The sequence below is a fragment of the Osmia bicornis genome, chromosome 12 (genome assembly GCF_907164935.1).
Source record: "Osmia bicornis bicornis chromosome 12, iOsmBic2.1, whole genome shotgun sequence".
NCBI classification, from domain to species: Eukaryota; Metazoa; Arthropoda; class Insecta; order Hymenoptera; family Megachilidae; genus Osmia; species Osmia bicornis.
This window is the reverse complement of record NC_060227.1, coordinates 7323568-7343145: the sequence shown is the minus strand read 5'-3', so window position 1 is coordinate 7343145 and position 19578 is coordinate 7323568. Positions and strand designations below refer to the sequence as shown.

The following is a 19578-nucleotide window of genomic DNA, read 5'->3' as shown; positions in this document are numbered from 1 at the left end:
TATTTAATAAAATGAAAAATTAATTATTGTTTTTCTATTAATTGATCAAAAGAAAATTTCTCTGATCTTTTTTTCCTTAACCTTGATACCAATTAATTACCAAAAATGTTTACAATTAACAATGACTCAATAAAATAAAAGTAATAATAAACATTAATAATGTAATAGAATAACTGGAAATGATACCAATTCCTGACGAAATTCTATTTGAAACCAATATAAAGTGTCATGGGGTCGTATGGTATGGCGTCTTTCCAGTCTCAACAAGATATCTGTAACAAACAAGAAATACAAATTTATGTTAATAAAATTGAATCAACAACAATAAAATGATTGATAATAAAGGATGGAACTAAAATATTTCAATAGGTTAACCACGCGTACCTGTATACTACTTATACGGGACGATGTTGTGAACACGTGTTATCACTTCGACGTTCGGAAACGAAATGGCGGAACCTTCCCTGCGCCGGCGTTCAGGATTACCGCGCATGCGCAATCTACCGAAGCGTCTAGCCGAACAAATCTCAGAATGTTACGGTTCTCAAGAAAGAATGCGATTGAATTTGGTCGTGAATATTTAGGACAATATAAATATGTCTATTTACCCCAATAAATTATGGGAAAATATATTAAAAAGTTTAGATAACGCTGTTCCAACCTCAATATCAATTGGCGTCAAGAGAACAAAATTTCATCTCACCCATTTCTGAAGACAATGTGGAATTGATGTCAGGAATGATGTATCTAGACTTCTCTCCAACTCTTCCTTCTGTTTTTCGTACTTTTTATATCAGAAATACAGTTTATTATAATATTTTAATACAATTTAATCGCAATTGTCACAAACGCGTGCACTCAGGACGAAGCTCCGAAGGGAAGTGACGTAATAAATTATAACTACGCACATCGCCGAAAAGGACGACTCTGATTGGTCGAAATGGGACGGTCAATCACCGCTATTGGTAGAAATATAAAATTATGTACTTCAAAGCTTTATACTAAGCGAAAAGTTCACATAATAAATACTAAAGAAAAAAGATGTATATTACATTTTTTTTTATCTTTCTTACCATACCAGTCTTGTTTTAAACTCAAAATTCATTTATATTTTTTAAGACATGACAGATTTTTGTTTAGTTAATTTCTCCACCCATCGATAGGTAGCACCACTAAGGTGGTTTTTGAAGCGCGCGATAATATAAATATAAAATAACAAAAATAAGACGAGCATAACGATTTTAGTTTATTAAATTGCTTTAATAGTTAAATGAATCAGGAATGATTCAAAAACACAAAAAAAGGGAATGAATGCGTCACATTCATCAAAGTTGAAGTGTAATATTTTAATGGTAATCATAATGAAGTTACAGGATGCATTTTATACAGTATGTATAGATAGAGTCATAATATAATCGTCCTTAATTATCTCGATCGACGTAAGTATGCTTAATCAATCCGTAAGTTTATTATCGTCTATTAGTCAGAGAGGATGAAGATAAGAGAGATATGTTAGAACACGTATCCGTAAAATCTTACATGAAGAAAACAGATGTTGTCCACAATCGTAGGTAAGAACAATCGAAAGAAAAAAAAGAAACAAGAAGGAAACGTTATTCTTTCTTCTTTTCGCAAAAAGAATTCGCAAACTTGCTTCATTTAACATTCACGAGAGCATTTCTCTTCAAACATCGAGAACCGGATGGAAACACGCGCGACTTTATTAACTATCGAGTGAAATAAACATAACAATTATGCGTCTTTGATAAAGAATCTATCGTGACTCGTGTCACGGTCAATTCATAAGATCGCATATATATATTTATATATAATATGTATGTATAATATATGTCTATGTATATATATATATTAAAAATCACGAAGAACTTTCGTATTCTTTTGTTTCTCTTTTTTTTACAAACGTTATATCACCTAATGGAAATTTGTACACAGATTCTCATAAAACGTTTCTCTGTTAATTACACGCTCGCTTCGCTAATCGTTATCCTCGTCGCTTTGGCTTCGCGTCGACTAAACCAATTTTTCATGCTATCTATTCGAGTACAGACTTCAGCAGCCCATTTTTCATCATTTCTTCCTCGAAGATTACAACGTTCGATCTACTTTCTAAGAAAGAAAACAGCGGTGAATCCGACTTTCTTCCAGCAAAAGTTCCAATCCTCCTTTTCCATCGTTTCACGATCAGATCGTCCTTGCACGAACACCGTTAAGGGTTGAACCGAGTTTTAGAAACTCGACAAAGACGTCAGCCTCTTCTGGCCGAGGCGGTTTTCACGCGACGCAAAGAAACACGGCGAGACGAATAAATAATGCTACGGTGGACGATGAGAAAGGGATGGGTCAGGATTCGAACGATTATTAATTTACGTGCGCGTGTACAATGAGAACGAGTCTGTAGGAACTACGCTATTGAACAATTTGCTCGTAACCGGTGTGTGTGTGTGTGTGTGTTTGCGTGTGAAAAAAAAGACAGTGGTATTTCGTTCGATCTCTTTTACGCTCTCACTGTTGGGGTGCGAAAATAACAGAGACGTGAAAAAAACAAGAGGTCGATGTATTAGGTAATCCCGTAACACAATCCTCGAACCAACACTTCTTTCACTACGAGTAACTTCAAACACGATCGACGGAATCTATCTACGGTTAAAAAATTACATCGAGACAAACATCCTCGTAACAGTTCTATGTGTCACTAAAAGAGGATCAGTCCGTTCCAAAAGGACGATTTTTCTCCTCGTTTAACCTACGCGACCTATGGGCTATGTAGAAATTTCGATGACCGGTTCCGCGGTGTTGTTATTGAGCATTTCTTGCTTCTCCCTCAGCTTCAGATCGTACTGCGGGGGTGGGGTGGATTCCTTGGCCTCGACGGGGGACAATCCATCGGTTTCGTCTAAAGGGGACACTCCTTCCTCGCTGTCTTCGTCCTCGTCGTACTCGGTTTCCATCTTGGACTCGTGCATTTCGTGTAGTCTGCTGGGTAGGTAAGCAGGATGAGGGGGTAGCCCGTAACCTGCTTCACCACCGTACGTTACCTTGCCCATGAACGACCTGATTTCGTCGAAATACGTGTCCTCGCGTTCGTTCTCGTTACTACTACCTGGTGAATCAGCCACAGAGACGACTCCGCTACCGTCGTCAGCTTCGTGTTTCTTTAAGTGTCTATCCAAATTGGTCTGTTGCCCAAAACATCTCTCGCACAGGGGACACTTGAATGGTCTCTGTTTGTCGTGGATGTTCCTAACGTGTCTCTGGAGATTACTGGAGATGCTGAAGGATCTCTCGCAGTACTTGCACTTGTAGGGTTGCTCGCCGGTATGTGTCCGCAGGTGTCTGGTCAGATTGGCTGATCTGGGGAATACCTTGCCACAAAACTTACAGGAGTATCGGTCCTTCATCTTGCCGTGAGCGTGATGAGGATGGTGATGGTGATGGGGCGCGATTACGGCTTCTTGAAACGGCTTGACACCGGGGAACGGTCCCAACGGTGGCCTGGCAAGCAGGTCGAATCCTCCGCCTCCTGGCCTAGCGCCGCTGAGCCCGTTCATGAACGTCCCTAAAAAAGGAAGCCCACGGGGTGGTTCGAACGGTTGGAGCGGTGGTAATAGCCTGGACTCTGGCGTGCCACTTCCAGGAGGCGGTCCGCCTGGAAAACCTGGGAAACTGCCCGTTGGACCGCGGTACATGGCCTCCAGAAACATGGGATGAATGGGTCTGGGGTAAGCCATGTGCGGCGGAGTATTGGTGACCGGTTGTTCAGGTAAACTGGTTCTCAGTTGCAGACTACTGGGTACGTCCTTGGTATCGACGTCTATCGGTGCGTGGACCTCTTCTTCGGGCTTGGGAGGTTCAGGAGGCGGTGGAGCTTCCTCCATCGGTGCTGGAACAGGCGAAGGACTGTGGTTGTTCCTCTCGGCGGTATTCGCTGTTGTTTTTTGTTTCTTCGTTTGGACTCTCAGATCCAGAGGTTGATCTGTCGTCTCTTCGTTCGCGTTTGTTGAATTATGCTCAGAGTCCACCTTTTTCTCGTTGTTTCCGCCAACTTTTCGCTTCTTCGAGGGATCGTCGTCGCTCTCTGGAGTAGGCTGGACAGGCGGTCTAGCTGGAGAGGGTCTGAACGACGAAGTAGCTTCTTCGGCGGTGGATGGAGAAACTTTGCTGTGCTGGGGTAGCACCCTTGGCGGGGTGAAACGTTCCTTCTTCGGACTGTCGCTTCTCTTCTCGGCTTCCTCAACCTTAGGCGGGAACAACAGTGGGGTGTTCAAGAAGTGTGGAGCGTTTGGAAATATTCCTGGGTACGGGCCCATCAGACTGGACGGGTAGTATGGGAGACTACCCGGTAGACTGACGGGAGGTCGATAGACGAGGAAAGGGCTCGGTGCCGAGGTCGGCAACTGCGGCATGGCTCCTGGTGGACCGGTCGGTGGCGTTGAATCACAGAATCGTTTGTGCTTCGACAACGAGGTGACGGTGCTGAAAGACTGTCCGCATTTAGCGCACTTGATCTGCATGCGACAGTCCGCGTGCATTCGTTTGTGCCGGCATAGATTAGAGAACTGGGTGTACGCCTTCAAGCAGACCTCGCACTGGAACGGTTTCACGCTGCTGTGGATATGGGTGTGTTGTTTCAGGCCGGAACTGGTGGCGAACGTTTTGCCGCACTCGGTGCACGCGTGACTCCTCGCGCCCACGTGATGCGTCCTGATGTGACGCTGCAGGTTCGAAGGATCCGTGAAGACCTGCGGTTTGTCCGACTGTTAGCGAAACTTTGAAGATGTCGCTTCGAGAGAAAACGTGTTGGGTTTGATGACCTTTGGGTCAGAGATGATACTTACCTTTGGACAATTTTCACAGGGATAATTTCGAAGATCACCGTGAACGATCGCGCGATGACGAACTAGAAGAGGTCGCCAGGCGTACGCACGGGGACAGGTATCGCAGCGGTGTTGCTCCGCAGGATATCTGTGACAGGATACCAGGTGGCTGTCCAATCTGAAAGGATAACACGAGCACTTTTAATGAAATCTTAAACACTGCACTAGATTCACTAAGGAAAGTAAAATTTCCATCCCGCCTCTGCACTCAACGCTGGAGAACCAGGATCGGCTTTGAACTAACAACCTTTTACAACCCTCTCTCGACGAAGAGTCTTCGAAACTGCCCCGTCGTAATCGCGTGGAGATCTCGGACCACCTGGAGACCCAGGAACCTCAGATATAATCGATCCGGGGCAGTACACGGACGAAGACTGCGCTCGGTGCAGTCTAGGATGATGACTAAGTGACTCCGGTAGAACGGCAGCTCTCGCGTAATAACGGTCACACGCCAACGAGGAAGAGGGTGGTCATCGCATACATAGAGGCCTACTACGACGACGATGAGGTGGAGGACGGTGCACACGAACGGTCGGTTCTCCGGGGGTTGTCGCGAGCTGGCCACGGGTTATGGTCACAGGATGTGCCATGGTGTGTGCCGGCATTGATTTTACACCCTCGAACACACGTGTCGCGTGAAAGCTATTCGTGGTGAGATAGTAGGTTCACGGTGACGGTGTGCCGTGCCAGATGAGCTGCGGGCACGCGACGCCTTCGATGATGCATAAGGGGGTGGCTCGATGCAACCGAATGCGGATCTCGCGCGTACTTTATGCGCCACAACAGGTGACTCTGCCGAGTACAGGCACACGGAAGTGGCTGGTGTTGCGGCTTGTCGCGAGACCGGGAAATGGATGTCGGAACGGAACGAAATGGGTGTTCGAAACTGGACCGCTGCTGGTTACGCAATCGGCTATTTCTCGATGAAAGAACAGATAGTATTACAATCATTCCATAAACAAATTTCATTTTATTTACTTCCAATTAGATTCTGTAAATCAATCAAGACACGTGATTCGACAACCCCACGTAGTCGTCGAATCGTGGGAAGAAATCAGAAGTCGAACAACGCGAACTTCCATATGGCGGTCACATCGGTTAAGTATTTGACTTTTCGTTTAATGGGGCGATGCAAACAGAACGCCAGCGACCCCTGAAAACGCTATCGTACCGCTACAGGCACCCTCGAAATAGTTCGCGTGCTCGTTGCCCCTCTTTTCCTACGAAGCCCAACTAACGCTCCGATTTCAACCAGATAAAGCGCTGCTCGTTCCTGTATTTTGTCGATTAATGAATAATTTATCCATGAAATCAACCAACCGACCGATTACGACACTGCTCAACCGGTCTATTGTTTCCTAGCCACTTTCGAAGCTTGCAGTTTCCCTTTTTGCATCGAGATCAACGATTATGAAAGCGTTACGTTTCAACGCGAACGTGTCGCTTTGGGAGGCAATTCGCAACCATCTGATTTCAACATTGAACGACGATGCGTCATGAATCGCGAGGTTCGTGTCGCCGGATCGACGGTGATTTTCCCGGCTAATAAAACGTGTGAATGCAATAATAAGCTTGCTGTACGACGATAAAGATCCGAAAGGGTCGAGGACGAAGAACATTATTGGTTCGAGGAATACTTACAGCTCGATGTCTTGAAACGGCTTGTCGCATACGGTGCACCTGGTCTCACCCTCTTCCTCGTCCTCTTTATCCTCGTCAACGGTGCCGCTGTGTTGCGAGGCTGCAAGCACAAAGAAGAAAAGGCGAATGAAACGACACCGATACCGCGAAAACCAGATACAGGGTGGAAGTCATAATTCCGTTCCACTTTCTGACGGGCTGCGGCTCTATAAATTACAACCCCGTGAACGATGATACGTGACCTGTCGTCGTGTGGGCGAATTACGTGATCGAGAAGTACGCGGGGCCAGCAGAGAGTGGCGTGACAAGTGGACGCCGGGATTGTTCCTGAATTATTAAATCATACCGGCACTATCGTTTTATCTATCCAACGAAGAACTCGCTTCTATCCATAAGCTCCCTATGAACCGGTGTCATTTTTTAAACTGCCAACACTTTAGAAAATATTAACTCACTGTCGACGTGGATGGATTTTCACGCTCTCGCCTTTACTTTTGTATAAAATTATAAATGGTCGGTTCTATAATTTTCTTTTTCAATTATTCGATTATAATAAACTTGTATTATTAGTCACAAGGTGTTAACAATGGTTAGTCTCGCGAGTTTTAAACACCTCTTCTTTCCGAGTTAAATCGGTCGCGATGCTGCAGTCGACGAAGACAATGGACACAATGATGCACCAGTTAGCTGGTAACACGTTGTCCCGCGACTGAAAACACGAACGGGGTGCCTGGGACCGTTTCCTATTGGTAACTGCGAGGTCGGAGTCCAGCCAATCGCAGGTGAGACTACGTTTACCCCCTGCGGCCTCTTCTCACCCCCGACTAACAGGAGCAACGGCAGGTAAAGTCAGGGAGCCGTGACAGTGTGTAACTTTTGTCAGTGTTTTTTAACGACGAAGATCTTTTATCGATCCAACGGTTCCAATTACGTTACTCCTACACATGCAATTATTCTTAGTATCGATAATGAAAAAATAATTAGCCGATCGATGTACGTTGACCGAATATTAGCCAGGCGAATGGCAAACTCGAAAGGATACCCGTGCTCCAACGGTTATTTAAATCTGCCGCTACACTTGTCCCGACCATATGGTCAAACGATGGCCCCCAACGGACCTTCATGGGAACCGGGCACAACCCCTACGCCACCAACTACGCCCCACGCCACGGTCTAACCCCCCATACAACGTTAATCGTTCCTCCATGCACGACTAATTTGAAGCGGCACGCCGTGAATTTAAACAATGAAGGATGCGGTCGATCCCGTGATCTAAGGATAATACAACGATCTTTAGAAAAAAAAATAATTGAACGAATAATATTATGGTAGAACGATGCTAAAAAAAATGCATAAACGATGCACGAAATTTAAATGTTTCCTTGAACATTTAAAAGAGCAAATGTTCCCAAGGGAGATAAAATCGATAAATGGATCCAAACGGTGTTAGGAAGCACTTTCGAGCGTATCACGAAAAAAGGTAGCGGAATGTTACGTGGAGGAAAGTCAACAGGTGGGATCCACTGGCAACACCCCCTGCCATCGTGTCAGTTGGCGGTTGCATGGGAAAAAGTAACGGAAATCAATGTCCCTTTAACGTCCTGACGAGCTAGGATCCAGTAAGTGTCCCTAAGAATTCGAGCGAGACGATGGACACCCCCTCGTTAAAAACTGGCAATTCTACGCCTTATGAAACCTTATAAAGTAACACATTGTAAGTGACGAGCAATTGCGGATATTTATCCCACGTTTGGGAAAAGTATTTCACAATGTGACCGAGTGAAACGTCAAACAGGACGTGTCATTAGTCGGATGAATCAGATAGGGTTGCTGGGTGTCACGCGTTTTCGCCCACCCCGCGCGTGCCACCCCCTCGGAAAACAGCGTCGCGTGCCCTTTTATGCGCGGATACCCCTTTTTTTTTTCAAACGGTGCCCTTCTTTTTTTCTTCCTAGACCGCCCCGGAGACCTGGTTTACGCGCGTGTTAATCGACAATACCCGGTCATAAATTATCCGCGACCCTAAATAGAGTCATCCGAAAACGCGGACAGAGATGCTGAGAGACGAGGAAGGATGAATCCCAAGGAAGGGGAAAGTGAAGAGGGGAAAAAACAGGCGCCACGAAAAATCAAAACCATAACTCACGTTAACTGCCGTTGCCAGTTGCATCTACACGCCCTTCGTCGATGCACGCGTGGTTTACCGAATCGTTGGAAAAAAAATGCGCTTGTCCTGGCACCATAAAACGCCGTATCGCTTGTCATTGAACCAACTATTAGCGTTCTCGTTGCCGACAGTTTTGTTTCTGTTTCATTTTGATGGCGATATATGCGTGAATAAAACTTGTTGGTCGTCTGGGACCCGATAAATCGAACGATACCACGCAGTATCGAATGCAAATAAAATAAAGACGTATTTAGAAACAATTGTTTAAACGTATGAAAGAAATTCTGTCGCCGTGCTAATGCGATTCCATGTATACCCGCGCCCCCATGTAGGCATGTTAAAGCGATTCCCTATCGTCCCTTCTGGAAAAAAAATGATCCGCTCAAGGGAGACACAGAGCAGAGATATCCCTCGCAAGGGTTGCCACGGGGTGTACACCGTTTGTTTGACATCATTATTCTACGCTGCACGCACCAGCTTGCCAGAGATTTCTCGTAAAAATGGCTCCGCTGGATTAACGACAATGCTCTTGTACCATTTTACTCTGCTTTATAGCTGACACTTTTTTCAACCCACCCTTATTACGGTTCGCCGAAAGGGAAACAGGAGAAACAAATCTGACATTGCGAACAAAGAATCTTAACGTTTAATATAATTAATTTAAAACGTTTGAAATCATTCTACGAACTTCATTCATCCGGTTGAACTTCCGTAATTATGAATAAACATTTGCCGGAACCGTTGGAGACCACTTCCGGGACAGGCTGTAAGTTCAGAGCGGCTAGGAGAAATTCGACTCCCCTTGGTGAAGATAATTTATAAGTGGAACGAAATCTTGGAAATTTTAATCGTTCTGCAAGGGGCGGGCGCGATTTAATTAAGAACAAAGCTGTAGCGGGTTCGCCGAGGCTGTGACTGTCTTTCCTTCCGTCCTCGAGAAGACGTTTACGAGCTGCCGAAATTACGAGGAAAAAAATTGTGCGCCGAATGAACGCGTAGACACCTCGGGCTTCTCGAACTTTGACGATAATCTTGCTTTTAATTACCGCGACATCTGGATGTCGCTTATAAGCCCCTTTAATCTTCGCCCAACAGTCATCCGGATTCGGAGCATCGCGCAACAGTTACAACTAGATAATTGTCGGCCAGTCAGGCACCCTCTTCGAAATTGCCTCGGATACGTAGGGTGCTTCGGGCATTAGCATTTGACTTGTTTCGAAAACTATATCACTCAGCGAAAGATTTCTCACACGGATGACAATGCAAAAATCTATGCACGTGAAATTACAGCTGCGTTCTCGATCGCTTGAAAATGGAATTTAAAGTGGCACGAGGCAGGCTAACACGCGGTACGAGTGTGTCTATCGCGAAATAATCAGTGCTTATTACTACAGGACAGGGGGTTAATACGCAACGGCCGACCAGGTGAATCACGCCAGAATCAAGGGTGCATGACGAGCAGCTCGTGCAGTCAACGATTCACGATTTACCCTCTGTCCTCCCTCGCATCAGCGGCTGACTTCGCTTTCCGAAGACACCTGCACCCCCTACCAACATACTTTCCGCTTGTACGCGCGATCTCGCGCCAGTTACCCGCTCGAAAAGTCGTAAAGCCGACCTACCAGCATGCTTTGGAATATTTTAATAGGTTCGATTATCTTTCACCTCCACCCCAATTTCCGCTGTCGCGTCAGTTGGCCAACATTCGCTTGCAGCCCAATCGTAATCGACTATTTTTTAATGATATCCACGTGAATTATTTATAAGCTTGTTCTCCACTCGGGTTAATAACCGAAGGAAAAGCTTCTTTTCCGGACAGATTCTTGGTAATTATAGAAAAGCGTAGTTCACGAGGGGAAAAATTCCTAAGTCCTTATTCCACCGGATCGGTAACACTATAATCCCGAATGGTTAATAAAAGCGCGTGGAAAGAAGGAAGAAGAGTGACCCTCCTGTGACAAGATCGTAGTACGCGATACTCACCGGTCTCTCTATCGCTTCTGTCCTCGGTCGTATTTTCGCCAAGCATGTCCTGCAGCTGAAGAGGTTCTCGAACACCGAGAAGAAGCTCTTCACCCGCCGCTATGTCCCGTACGGCCTCGTACACCATCTGCGGACAATGATATCCTTGAATCTTCCGACCCTCTCTCGTTACCTTTCATCGCGAATTATCTCGAGTAGCGCTCGAAACGAATACCAAGATGGTTAGATAGGTAATCTTGAACACTGTTGCCGAACTTCAAATCTGCGTAATCGTGATCGAATTAGAAAATAATTGTCGTAATCGTAAGATTGGAAGTGTAATCATTTCAAACGCCCCTGTCCATTAAAAGCTCGTTACCACGCGACGCATATTCCACAGAGTCCATAAAGTTCGAAAGCAATGAAAGGATCTTTATGGTGTCGTCAGGAGGCCCCCCGCAAAAGTCATTACAAGGACGATTCTGTAGGGCGCTGATAGAGCGAGCCACATCCCCCATTCCCACAGCGATTGCCAACAGGGCGTATAGGAAGTCGACGAAACGACTCTGTGGGGTGACTTAATAACTAAACACCCTGTATACACGTAGCTTAGGGCACGGCTAGCGTACCACGAAATACATACCATGTGCCACGGTTCACACACAGATAGAAAAATTGAAAGGACACGAGGCCGGAGTCAACCCCAAAATTGACACCGTTACCTCTATTGCTTTCGTTTGATCTATATTAGCGAGAAAGTAAGCGAAGTCAAAAGTCGAAATTCAGCTAATTCAATTTATAGAAACGAACGTGTCTCGATTCAATTATATCAAGTTGGGCAGCTACAAATTCAAACCGTCCAACGAAGTTGATCGTGGTTTCCGTTCCATCGCCGTCTCATTAGCGAGTCACGGAAACGGTGGCGGCGAATTTTCTTTTTTTTTTTCACATTAGTTTCGCCAGGGCACAGGACACGTGAAATTAACCACGAGTGCGGCTGACACCGTGTAATTATTCCTTCCTATTAACTGCAACTGTCGATCGAGTGTCAGTTGCGTTCGAAACCGAATTTGTAAATGGTCAATGGTACCGGCGACGAGTTGATACCAACTTGTAAAACAATTACCGAAACACGCGCGGTTCCGTGGAAAAGGAAACTCTAGTCGAACGTGACCGGAAGTTGCGATCGTTACAACTTTGCCGATAATCAGAAAATTTCAACCTTCAAAAAGATCGAATAATCGTTGATTTACCTGTCCGCCGATCAGCACGTGCCGCATATTAACCGCGTGCGGACTGTTGGCGCTGCGAATGTATTTCAGCCAGTTGTTCGTTTCGTGGGATGCGTCCAACCACCCCCTGACACCACTTCCAGCGGTACGAACCTGAAAAAAAAATGTGAAACTTTCCGTGAAAAGCGATCAAAAAACGCACCTGACGCGACAAAGATGCTTAAGCACCGTCAGTCATTAGAGAACAATAAATTTCCATCGGGGATGCACGTGCGGAAAATAGATCGAACGAATGCGAATTTCCGGAGGCGAACCGCAATGTGTCGGATCCGGAACATTGCGTTCAACGGGCTACCACCCACGGATATCGCCCTCTCATCACCCTTCCTCTATCTTTCTCTTTCTCCAGCATCCAACCACGCTAGGGTCTACTCTCCCTACTTTTAGGGCGAGACAAGTGATTTTTTCTTTCAATTGTCTTGCGCGACCACGCAACGCTCCGAGACGCTTGGTCGGCCAAGCGTCTCACCCTGATTCGCCCCTGGACAACCCCCGTTTTTCGATGCCTCTCCCGACTAATTCTACCCCGAATCTACACCCTCGTCTCGGCTGCTGTAAACACATTTGCCACTTCCATCGAGGACCTCGTTGTCTCTGCCTCTTGTGGGAAGCTATGGTGTCGCGTACGAAGTATAGACATAAAAGAACTTCAAGATTAAAAAGATTAAAACCTGCAAGGGGTTGATTGATCGAAGATTAATTGAGTACGAAAGGCTATCATGTGATATTCTTTGTATGGTCATAGAAAGTTCCAAGTTTGAAAATGTAAAAGATGTTTCAACATTTGCTTATCAGGAATATCTAAATAAGTGTGTTTCGCCACAGGCAATCGCCCGCTGGGGTAGGTTTTACCCTACCACCTGCCGGTAGCGAGTGCAACTAGGTGCACCCATAAAAATCAATGAGTCTCGCAGGTGGATAAGCGTCTACCTTGCAGGTAAGTAATCACGGTTACCGAGCTTCGACGGTGAACTGTTCTCAACGGACATCTCCGCTCATCCGTGTACCCCGGATAATCCACGGGTCGAGTAAACTTTGAAAATATCGGATCAGCCTTGCATTATCTTCATTCACGCTTTCACGCTTCCCGTCTCAGATTTTCGAAACAACTGCAATTACAGATACACCTTTTAACTTTTTACTGGATCGTGAAAAGGTAGCACCTTCCATTCGTTCCATCTTCCAACTTAAATGTTCTATTTTCTATTTACCATACAAAATTATTATAAGATCAAGAAATACATTCGAGTTGAGATTTCGGCAAGTTCAATGATTTCTCACGAAACGCCCGTTCCTTGAAGTAGGTATCATCGATCGACGCATGGGTTCAGGTAGCCGGGAACTGAACTAATACCCCATAATGCCGAAATAAGAAGTGGGACAGTTTAAAGAGAAGGAAAACGATGAAAAGAGAAGCGAGATGGTGGCATTGGCTGATCATAATGGCCAGTTTAGCTACTGGGCCTGCTAAGGAGCGTTTCCGGAAGATGGGCACGAACGACCATCACAATGGGACTTCTCGTCGTGCTACGCGACAGATTGGGATCTCGCGCGAGTGACACCTTTCACAATGATGCGCCAATTCGGTGTTCGTTCGTGCGGCAAACAGCATTTTTCGCAAAGGTGAATGGAAACCTGTTAAAACTCGTACTTCGTTGCTAGTCTTTCTACGATTTTCATTTTAGAAGCGGAATGTTTAATAGGAACGATTAAATTTCATCTGTAAATGATTAATTATCTTCAACACGGTTCGCACGAGAGTGAACCTTTTCGGCAACAGCCTGGCGGTTGACGGTGAACGTACCAGCATGAATTTCTATCCGCTTTGTCGGCGAGCGTGGACATGTGCTAACAATTCGTAGGACAGATTTGTCTAGCCGTGGATCCCGTTCACACCCATAATCGTATGGCAAAAGGCAGCGACAAACGTGGTGGAGTTATGGTTCCAAGAGTTCTCTAGTTCGCAAAGGGAACGCGCATTAACCCCTCACCATTTTTTGAAATAAAAACAGACACGCGTGCGTTTCAGGGAAACTTAAACGTATTTCAAATTTCTTTTTTTGTCCACAAAGTTCGTTTCGTCCGTGTCCTTATCGGTTGGGAAATAATTAATTACGCGTGGTGAATTATCTTCGCACAATAACGACGGACACTAGAGAAAATGGTTCAAAGGGAAACTTAAGCGCGTGTGCGAGGCAAAAGCAGACAGAGAGGAATTGAGAAAACGAGGAAACCGACGTCGGTCGACGGTCGACGCGCGAATAAATTATAATTGCATGATTCCTCGAGCCTGTTTAGCGGCGTAGCCGGCGCGAAATTGCTAAAATTGGCAGAAATGCGCGACCATTTTAATTATATCCCCCAAGTTTTCACACGGATCTTTTAACCCCGGGCGACTTTCATCGCTGCTGGAAAATCGGCCGACGTTCATGGGCTGCTGGCTACAGGCCAACGATAATAATTGAGAGGCGAACGTGAAACGAGAAAATTATAAAGTCGTTCATTGAACTGATCAGAAATGCATTAAATTTTAAACACCGCTCTCCCCTGTGTTCTCAATAATAAAAAATTTGCAGAGTGGGTCAGTAGGGTTAATTTGTTCGTTCGCGCGGGTAGAAAGAAGGACGGCAAGGAAAAGGGACGAGGGTCAAGGGAGAGATGGAACAAGACGCATCCTCTGGGTTGATCTGCAGGACACGCGGTCGAGGGAATCCTCGTTTTCTCGGTATGGGGCCTGCAGGACAACCGTGTCGCACAAAACCCGCGATCTCCTCTTTTCCTTTTGTAACATCACACCTCCAACAAAAACGAACCGACGAAAGATCTTTCCACGTCGTTCGGGCTTTACCGAAAATACCCCACGAGAAAGGAGACGGCCAGACAACGCGGCACAAGATCCTCGTGGATCCTCCTGAATGGACCCTCATAATCGGCCAGGTTCCGCGTCGTTTTCCACGTTTCCACGGATCAACGACTGAGTGAGACGAGGAAATGGTGGTCTACGATCGTGATCTTTCCTGTTGAATTCGACGTTTCAATCGGCCGACACGTCACGTGGAACGTGTCCATTCACAAATTAAGATATCGCCAGTTCAGACTACCTGGATTCTTGGGATCCTTTCAAAGGTCCCCACAAAGATACCTTTGTGCACGATATCGTTGGCGAAGTAACGTTTGAAAGTAATTTTAATTACGTGAAATTGCAAATGAAATTTAGGATTCTTTTTCGAACGAGAACGTAAAACATTGTTCACGTGTAACACGAAGCTATAACGGCGAGAAGAGAGATGCTTGTTCGGTGTTGGTAACGAGGGACAAAAGTTATGAATAAAACGGATCGATAGCGTATGATAGTCTCGTGATGGCCGACGCAAAAATGCTTTTAGCCGACACAGCACGTCCTCCCCCTCCTGGAAAATTCACCTAGCAACTTCCCTGATTCGTCAACTTCGTGACATCGCACGGTGTTTGAGATTTAAGCGTTTTCAATCGTTCTTCACAGTCGAAAATACGAACAATTTGTCAGTCCCTGAATTCTAGCTTAAATTGATAGATATCATTTATATAGAATTTTATTTAATTAACGTCGCTATCAATTTTTTGTAAAATTCTAAAGACCAAAGGGCTCGTAGATTAGGTAGGTGGTTGAGAGTTTACAAGTTGATAAGAAACTTGTAGCCTTCCTGGTTTCTCATTGTCACCGTGTTCCGCTTCTCCCTTTCCCTAGTTCACCGTTTCTGTTTCCGTACCGTTTAGGTAGTTCCATGGGGTTGATGGCGCTACAGACGCTGGATAGGGTCTCCGCGTGTGTAGGAAGCCGTTCCTCGTCTTCGCCGGCGTGAACTTAATTGAACTTGTTCGCCAACTCATAACGAGAAGTCGAGCAAGTGCCCTCCCGGTTATAATTTACGGGAAACAATTGGCGCCTTTGATGTGCCGCCAATTGTCTCGGATCCGCGAAACTGTTGCCGTTAACGGGCCTCTAAGGGGGCAGCCGGAGACATTTCGTGCGATTACACTTCGACCGAATCTTTATTTTTCAAAGTACAACGAAATTGAAATAAAATGAAATTGACCGTAAATGTTATTCAATGCAACGTACATTTTCATTGCAATCGCACGTTAACGAAGCTATCATTAAACATGATCACGGTTCGTCGTTTATTCGTAATATTCATCGTTGATAAGCGGTCGTTGGGCGCATTCAAAATGTAAACCCAATCCGGTCCATGAATCGACAAGCAATCAGCGGCAGTCATTGTTTTGTGGCACGAGAGAAAAAAGAAAAACTGAAACCGCTATTTCATAGCAACGCTTTGATATGCACGCCCGAATGTTTGATCAGTTCAATGATTTCCAGTTTGGTCGATGGAATTACAGGAAAAGTTGATCGTATCGTTTGGCTCGTTTGGAAAATTACCGGATCGATCGTGGTATTTCCTTCGATCTAGGATGGGTCCGATGGATTAACGGGGAAACCGTTGGAAAATTCAAGCGAATCCGGAATATCCATTGCTCGGTTTCGCACGTAGCTCCACTTAGTCGACGAGATTGGCAGAATTTAGTGCGACCACGGTTGACAGATTGTGTGCATACGAGCGCGCAGGTCCCCGCCACAATGACCGAACTAATCTGGTCCGGTTCAGGGTGGTAGCCTAAGTTCAATATACACAGGAATACACTGCTGCCTGCAGGCGTTTCGTTGTGTGCCTTCCGCTATTGGCTTGCATTAATCACGACGCCGCTGGCAGCTCGGAGCTACACGGCACCCCGGCGCCGCGTCAACTTAATTGTCCCGTACCTATCGCCAGAGATTCATTAATTGGGATGCATCGAGGAACTTGCGTCTAGAAACGATCTGGCCCGTTAATCGATGGAACCTCGATCGCGCCAACTTCGACAAATTCTAAGCTGCCAGTAAATTTTCTCTCGCGCCGTTAATTTTCAGAAGTCACGAGAGAAGGATCATTCGTCAAAAGATGAAACGTCATTATTCTTGCTAGTTGTTCGACCGAGGCTTGGCTCAAAGGGTCCGCGGACTTGTCCGTCTGGCCGAAAGAAACGAATCAAGCGATTCTGGCAAATTTTCTGGCAGGCCAGTCTCTCTAATGATCGATCATATAATATATAAGGGGCTGGCAGTGACGCGACTCGGATATAATTTATACCGCTAGATACGGCGAGGGTAGCTTCCCTTAGAGAAACACGCTTGGTGGGGGAGGTAGAAAGAGGTTCGAGTTTGCTACGTGGAACGTACGTACGGGGGTGGCATCTGCTACGCGTTAGACACGGGTCGAAGGGCACCGTTTGCTTCGTCATTACTTGCATTACTTTCCTGCCGCGAGTCAAGTGGGTCAAGTACGGGAAAATATGTATCTAATCGGGGAGAAAACTCTCCGTCCGTAGCCGAATCATCCCCACTCTCTCTTCATCGTGATTTCATCCCCACGATATCGGTTTCTATGAAATTTGGTAAGTGTCCCAAGTCTTTTGATTCGTCGACAAGTAGATCATAATCATCGACAATAAAGCGTCATTATCGTAGTGTAACACGACAATGGCATATCGAATTCCATTTTCATCCCCTCGTCGTCACGTCGTTGGATAAAGAGAGATGCTCGTAAACATCGTATGCTCCGAAGCGACGCAGCAGTGAATTTCCCAGAGTTTCGAGAAATTCGTTGAGAGTCGCGCGACGGGGCGAACGAAACGGTCAATTATCATCCCCTAAATAACAGGGCTGTTTACGATTCCAAGCGTGGTACAGCGTCAGCGTGATCCCCCCGACCGAACGCGGCATTAGCCATGGCGACATCTTTGCTTAATTCCCTCTTAGTTTAAAGCACGACCCCCGAAGGAGAGCGTAGACGATTTTCGACGACTATCGAAGCCTCCTACCACTCTTAATTAGTCCTTAATTAATTTCTAGCTCGCGTTCGTCCGTCGCGTCGTTCCGTTGTTCTCTGGAGTACAGAGGAACGAAACTATCGCGAACATTTTTAGCGATTCATCGTCGACAAAGCTTTTTCTTTCTATCGGCGCTTTTTTTTTTTCATCGAGACCGCACCGTACGTTCGAATTTCCAGCTAGAATGAAATTCGAACGAAGGTATCGATGGTAGTTTAATTACATTTTCGATAGCCAATCACGCGAACGATAAAGAGACGGCGCACCGTAAATCAAATCCGGCGTTATACGAACGCTAGAGTAACAACAATGGTCAACCCAATCGAAGCAAACGTACTACATATTATAAAAAGAATTTCTCGATAATGGAAGCACAATCAAAGTATTTTTTTTGCTTTTTTTTATTTAATAAGCTTCGAGCTTTGGATTCACTGGGGTAGTGAATTGTAGCAGGTCGCGTCGGGGTACGAAGAGAGGAGCGCGTAAGAAGCAATCGTCCTTTGAAGACGATGATATTCCGACGCGACGACGCGCCTCCATTGTACGGGACAGCCGGGTCAGCCTGACGACCGGGCAACACGTGTCTGTTATGTCTATTATCGACAGATAGTGGGGTAACGAGCGGACGAGATTTATCGCCCTTGGTGCCGCCACCCTAGAGGAAACGAGAAGCCGAGGGCAGGGATGGGGTGGTAAAGCGAGAAGAGCCGGCTTTACAGCTGGTTTGACAGAAAGAAAGGCCAGTTAAAGCCTTACGTTCGAGTCTAACGCGACGCGTGCTCGTTTCGTCGAAAGTACACACACCGCCTTTACCGAGAGAATATTTATTGGTCGAGACACGTGTAACGTATCGCGAAAATGTTTTATCGATCGAAAGCGTTTTAACGAAGCTGTTAAAAGAACTCCGATCGAATTCGATGGTTTTTCGCAGTCGGAGCAACTTTGAACAGTTGCAAAAAGAAACGTTTATAATACTTTCATGGGAGAGAGAAGAAAGGGTGAGAGCAAAACTCGTTGCCGGTAAATTTAAATGTCAAAATAAACGCGTTAACGATCCAACACTCGCAAAGCTGTATCATCAGTTTATTAACATAATAGGAGAAGGTGCAGCCGCGGCAAACCCGTCAATCAAAAACCCGATCCTCAAGAAAAGGGCTAGTTAGCCAGTGACCCTTGCATTCTCGTCCTAGCCAAGGATAACGTATGGATGCATACCCTTCCTTCAATTATTTTTAACGATACGAAATTCTAAGGAAACCACGTGTTCCATATACCTAATTTTAAGAAATGAAAAAAGAAAAAAACAAAACTAAAAATAATTATCAGTGATATGAAAATCTACGTAACGTGGAAGGAACTTGCTGAGGAAAGAAATTTTAACGCGCAAGGGATGCAAAAGGGTCAGCCCCTTGGCCGGTAGATTCGCATAGATGGCCAGGCCTACCGACGGGGATTCTTTTTCCGTGTAGAGGGTACGTCCAGGCATGCGACAGGCCTCACAATGCCAAATATTCCCCGCGTCACTGATTGTCACTTGTTTCCTGCCGATTCTGTCCACTGGTTCCGACCGCGGTCCCGGCTTCAATTTCATATGGCGAAAATCACCGTCCGCGTAACCCTACGCCTTGAGAAAACGAAGGTCACCGTGTTACCTTGGACCTACTGCATCGAGAACGCGACGACGAAGAACGTGGCCGGTGAGCAGAGAGGAAGG

The 19578-nt window shown here is 45.8% G+C and overlaps 1 protein-coding gene across 5 annotated transcripts in view; it reads right to left on the bottom strand.

Annotated features, from left to right (window-relative positions):
• Positions 1-1325: 1325 nt before the first annotated feature.
• LOC114876584 (transcription factor hamlet-like) overlaps positions 1326-19578 on the bottom strand; it is a 59070-nt gene continuing 40817 nt past the window's right edge. For 4 of the 5 annotated variants that reach the window (XM_029188247.2, XM_029188243.2, XM_029188242.2 and 1 more), the window contains exons 4-8: positions 11919-12050; positions 10687-10813; positions 6537-6636; positions 4857-5013; positions 1326-4775 (exon numbers count right to left, since the gene is read on the bottom strand). In XM_029188247.2, the coding sequence (XP_029044080.2) occupies positions 2781-4775; positions 4857-5013; positions 6537-6636; positions 10687-10813; positions 11919-12050 (2511 nt within the window). In that variant the 3' untranslated portion in view covers positions 1326-2780. The remainder of the gene's footprint in view (positions 4776-4856; positions 5014-6536; positions 6637-10686; positions 10814-11918; positions 12051-19578) is intronic. The other variant, XM_029188244.2, reaches the window with a different exon arrangement.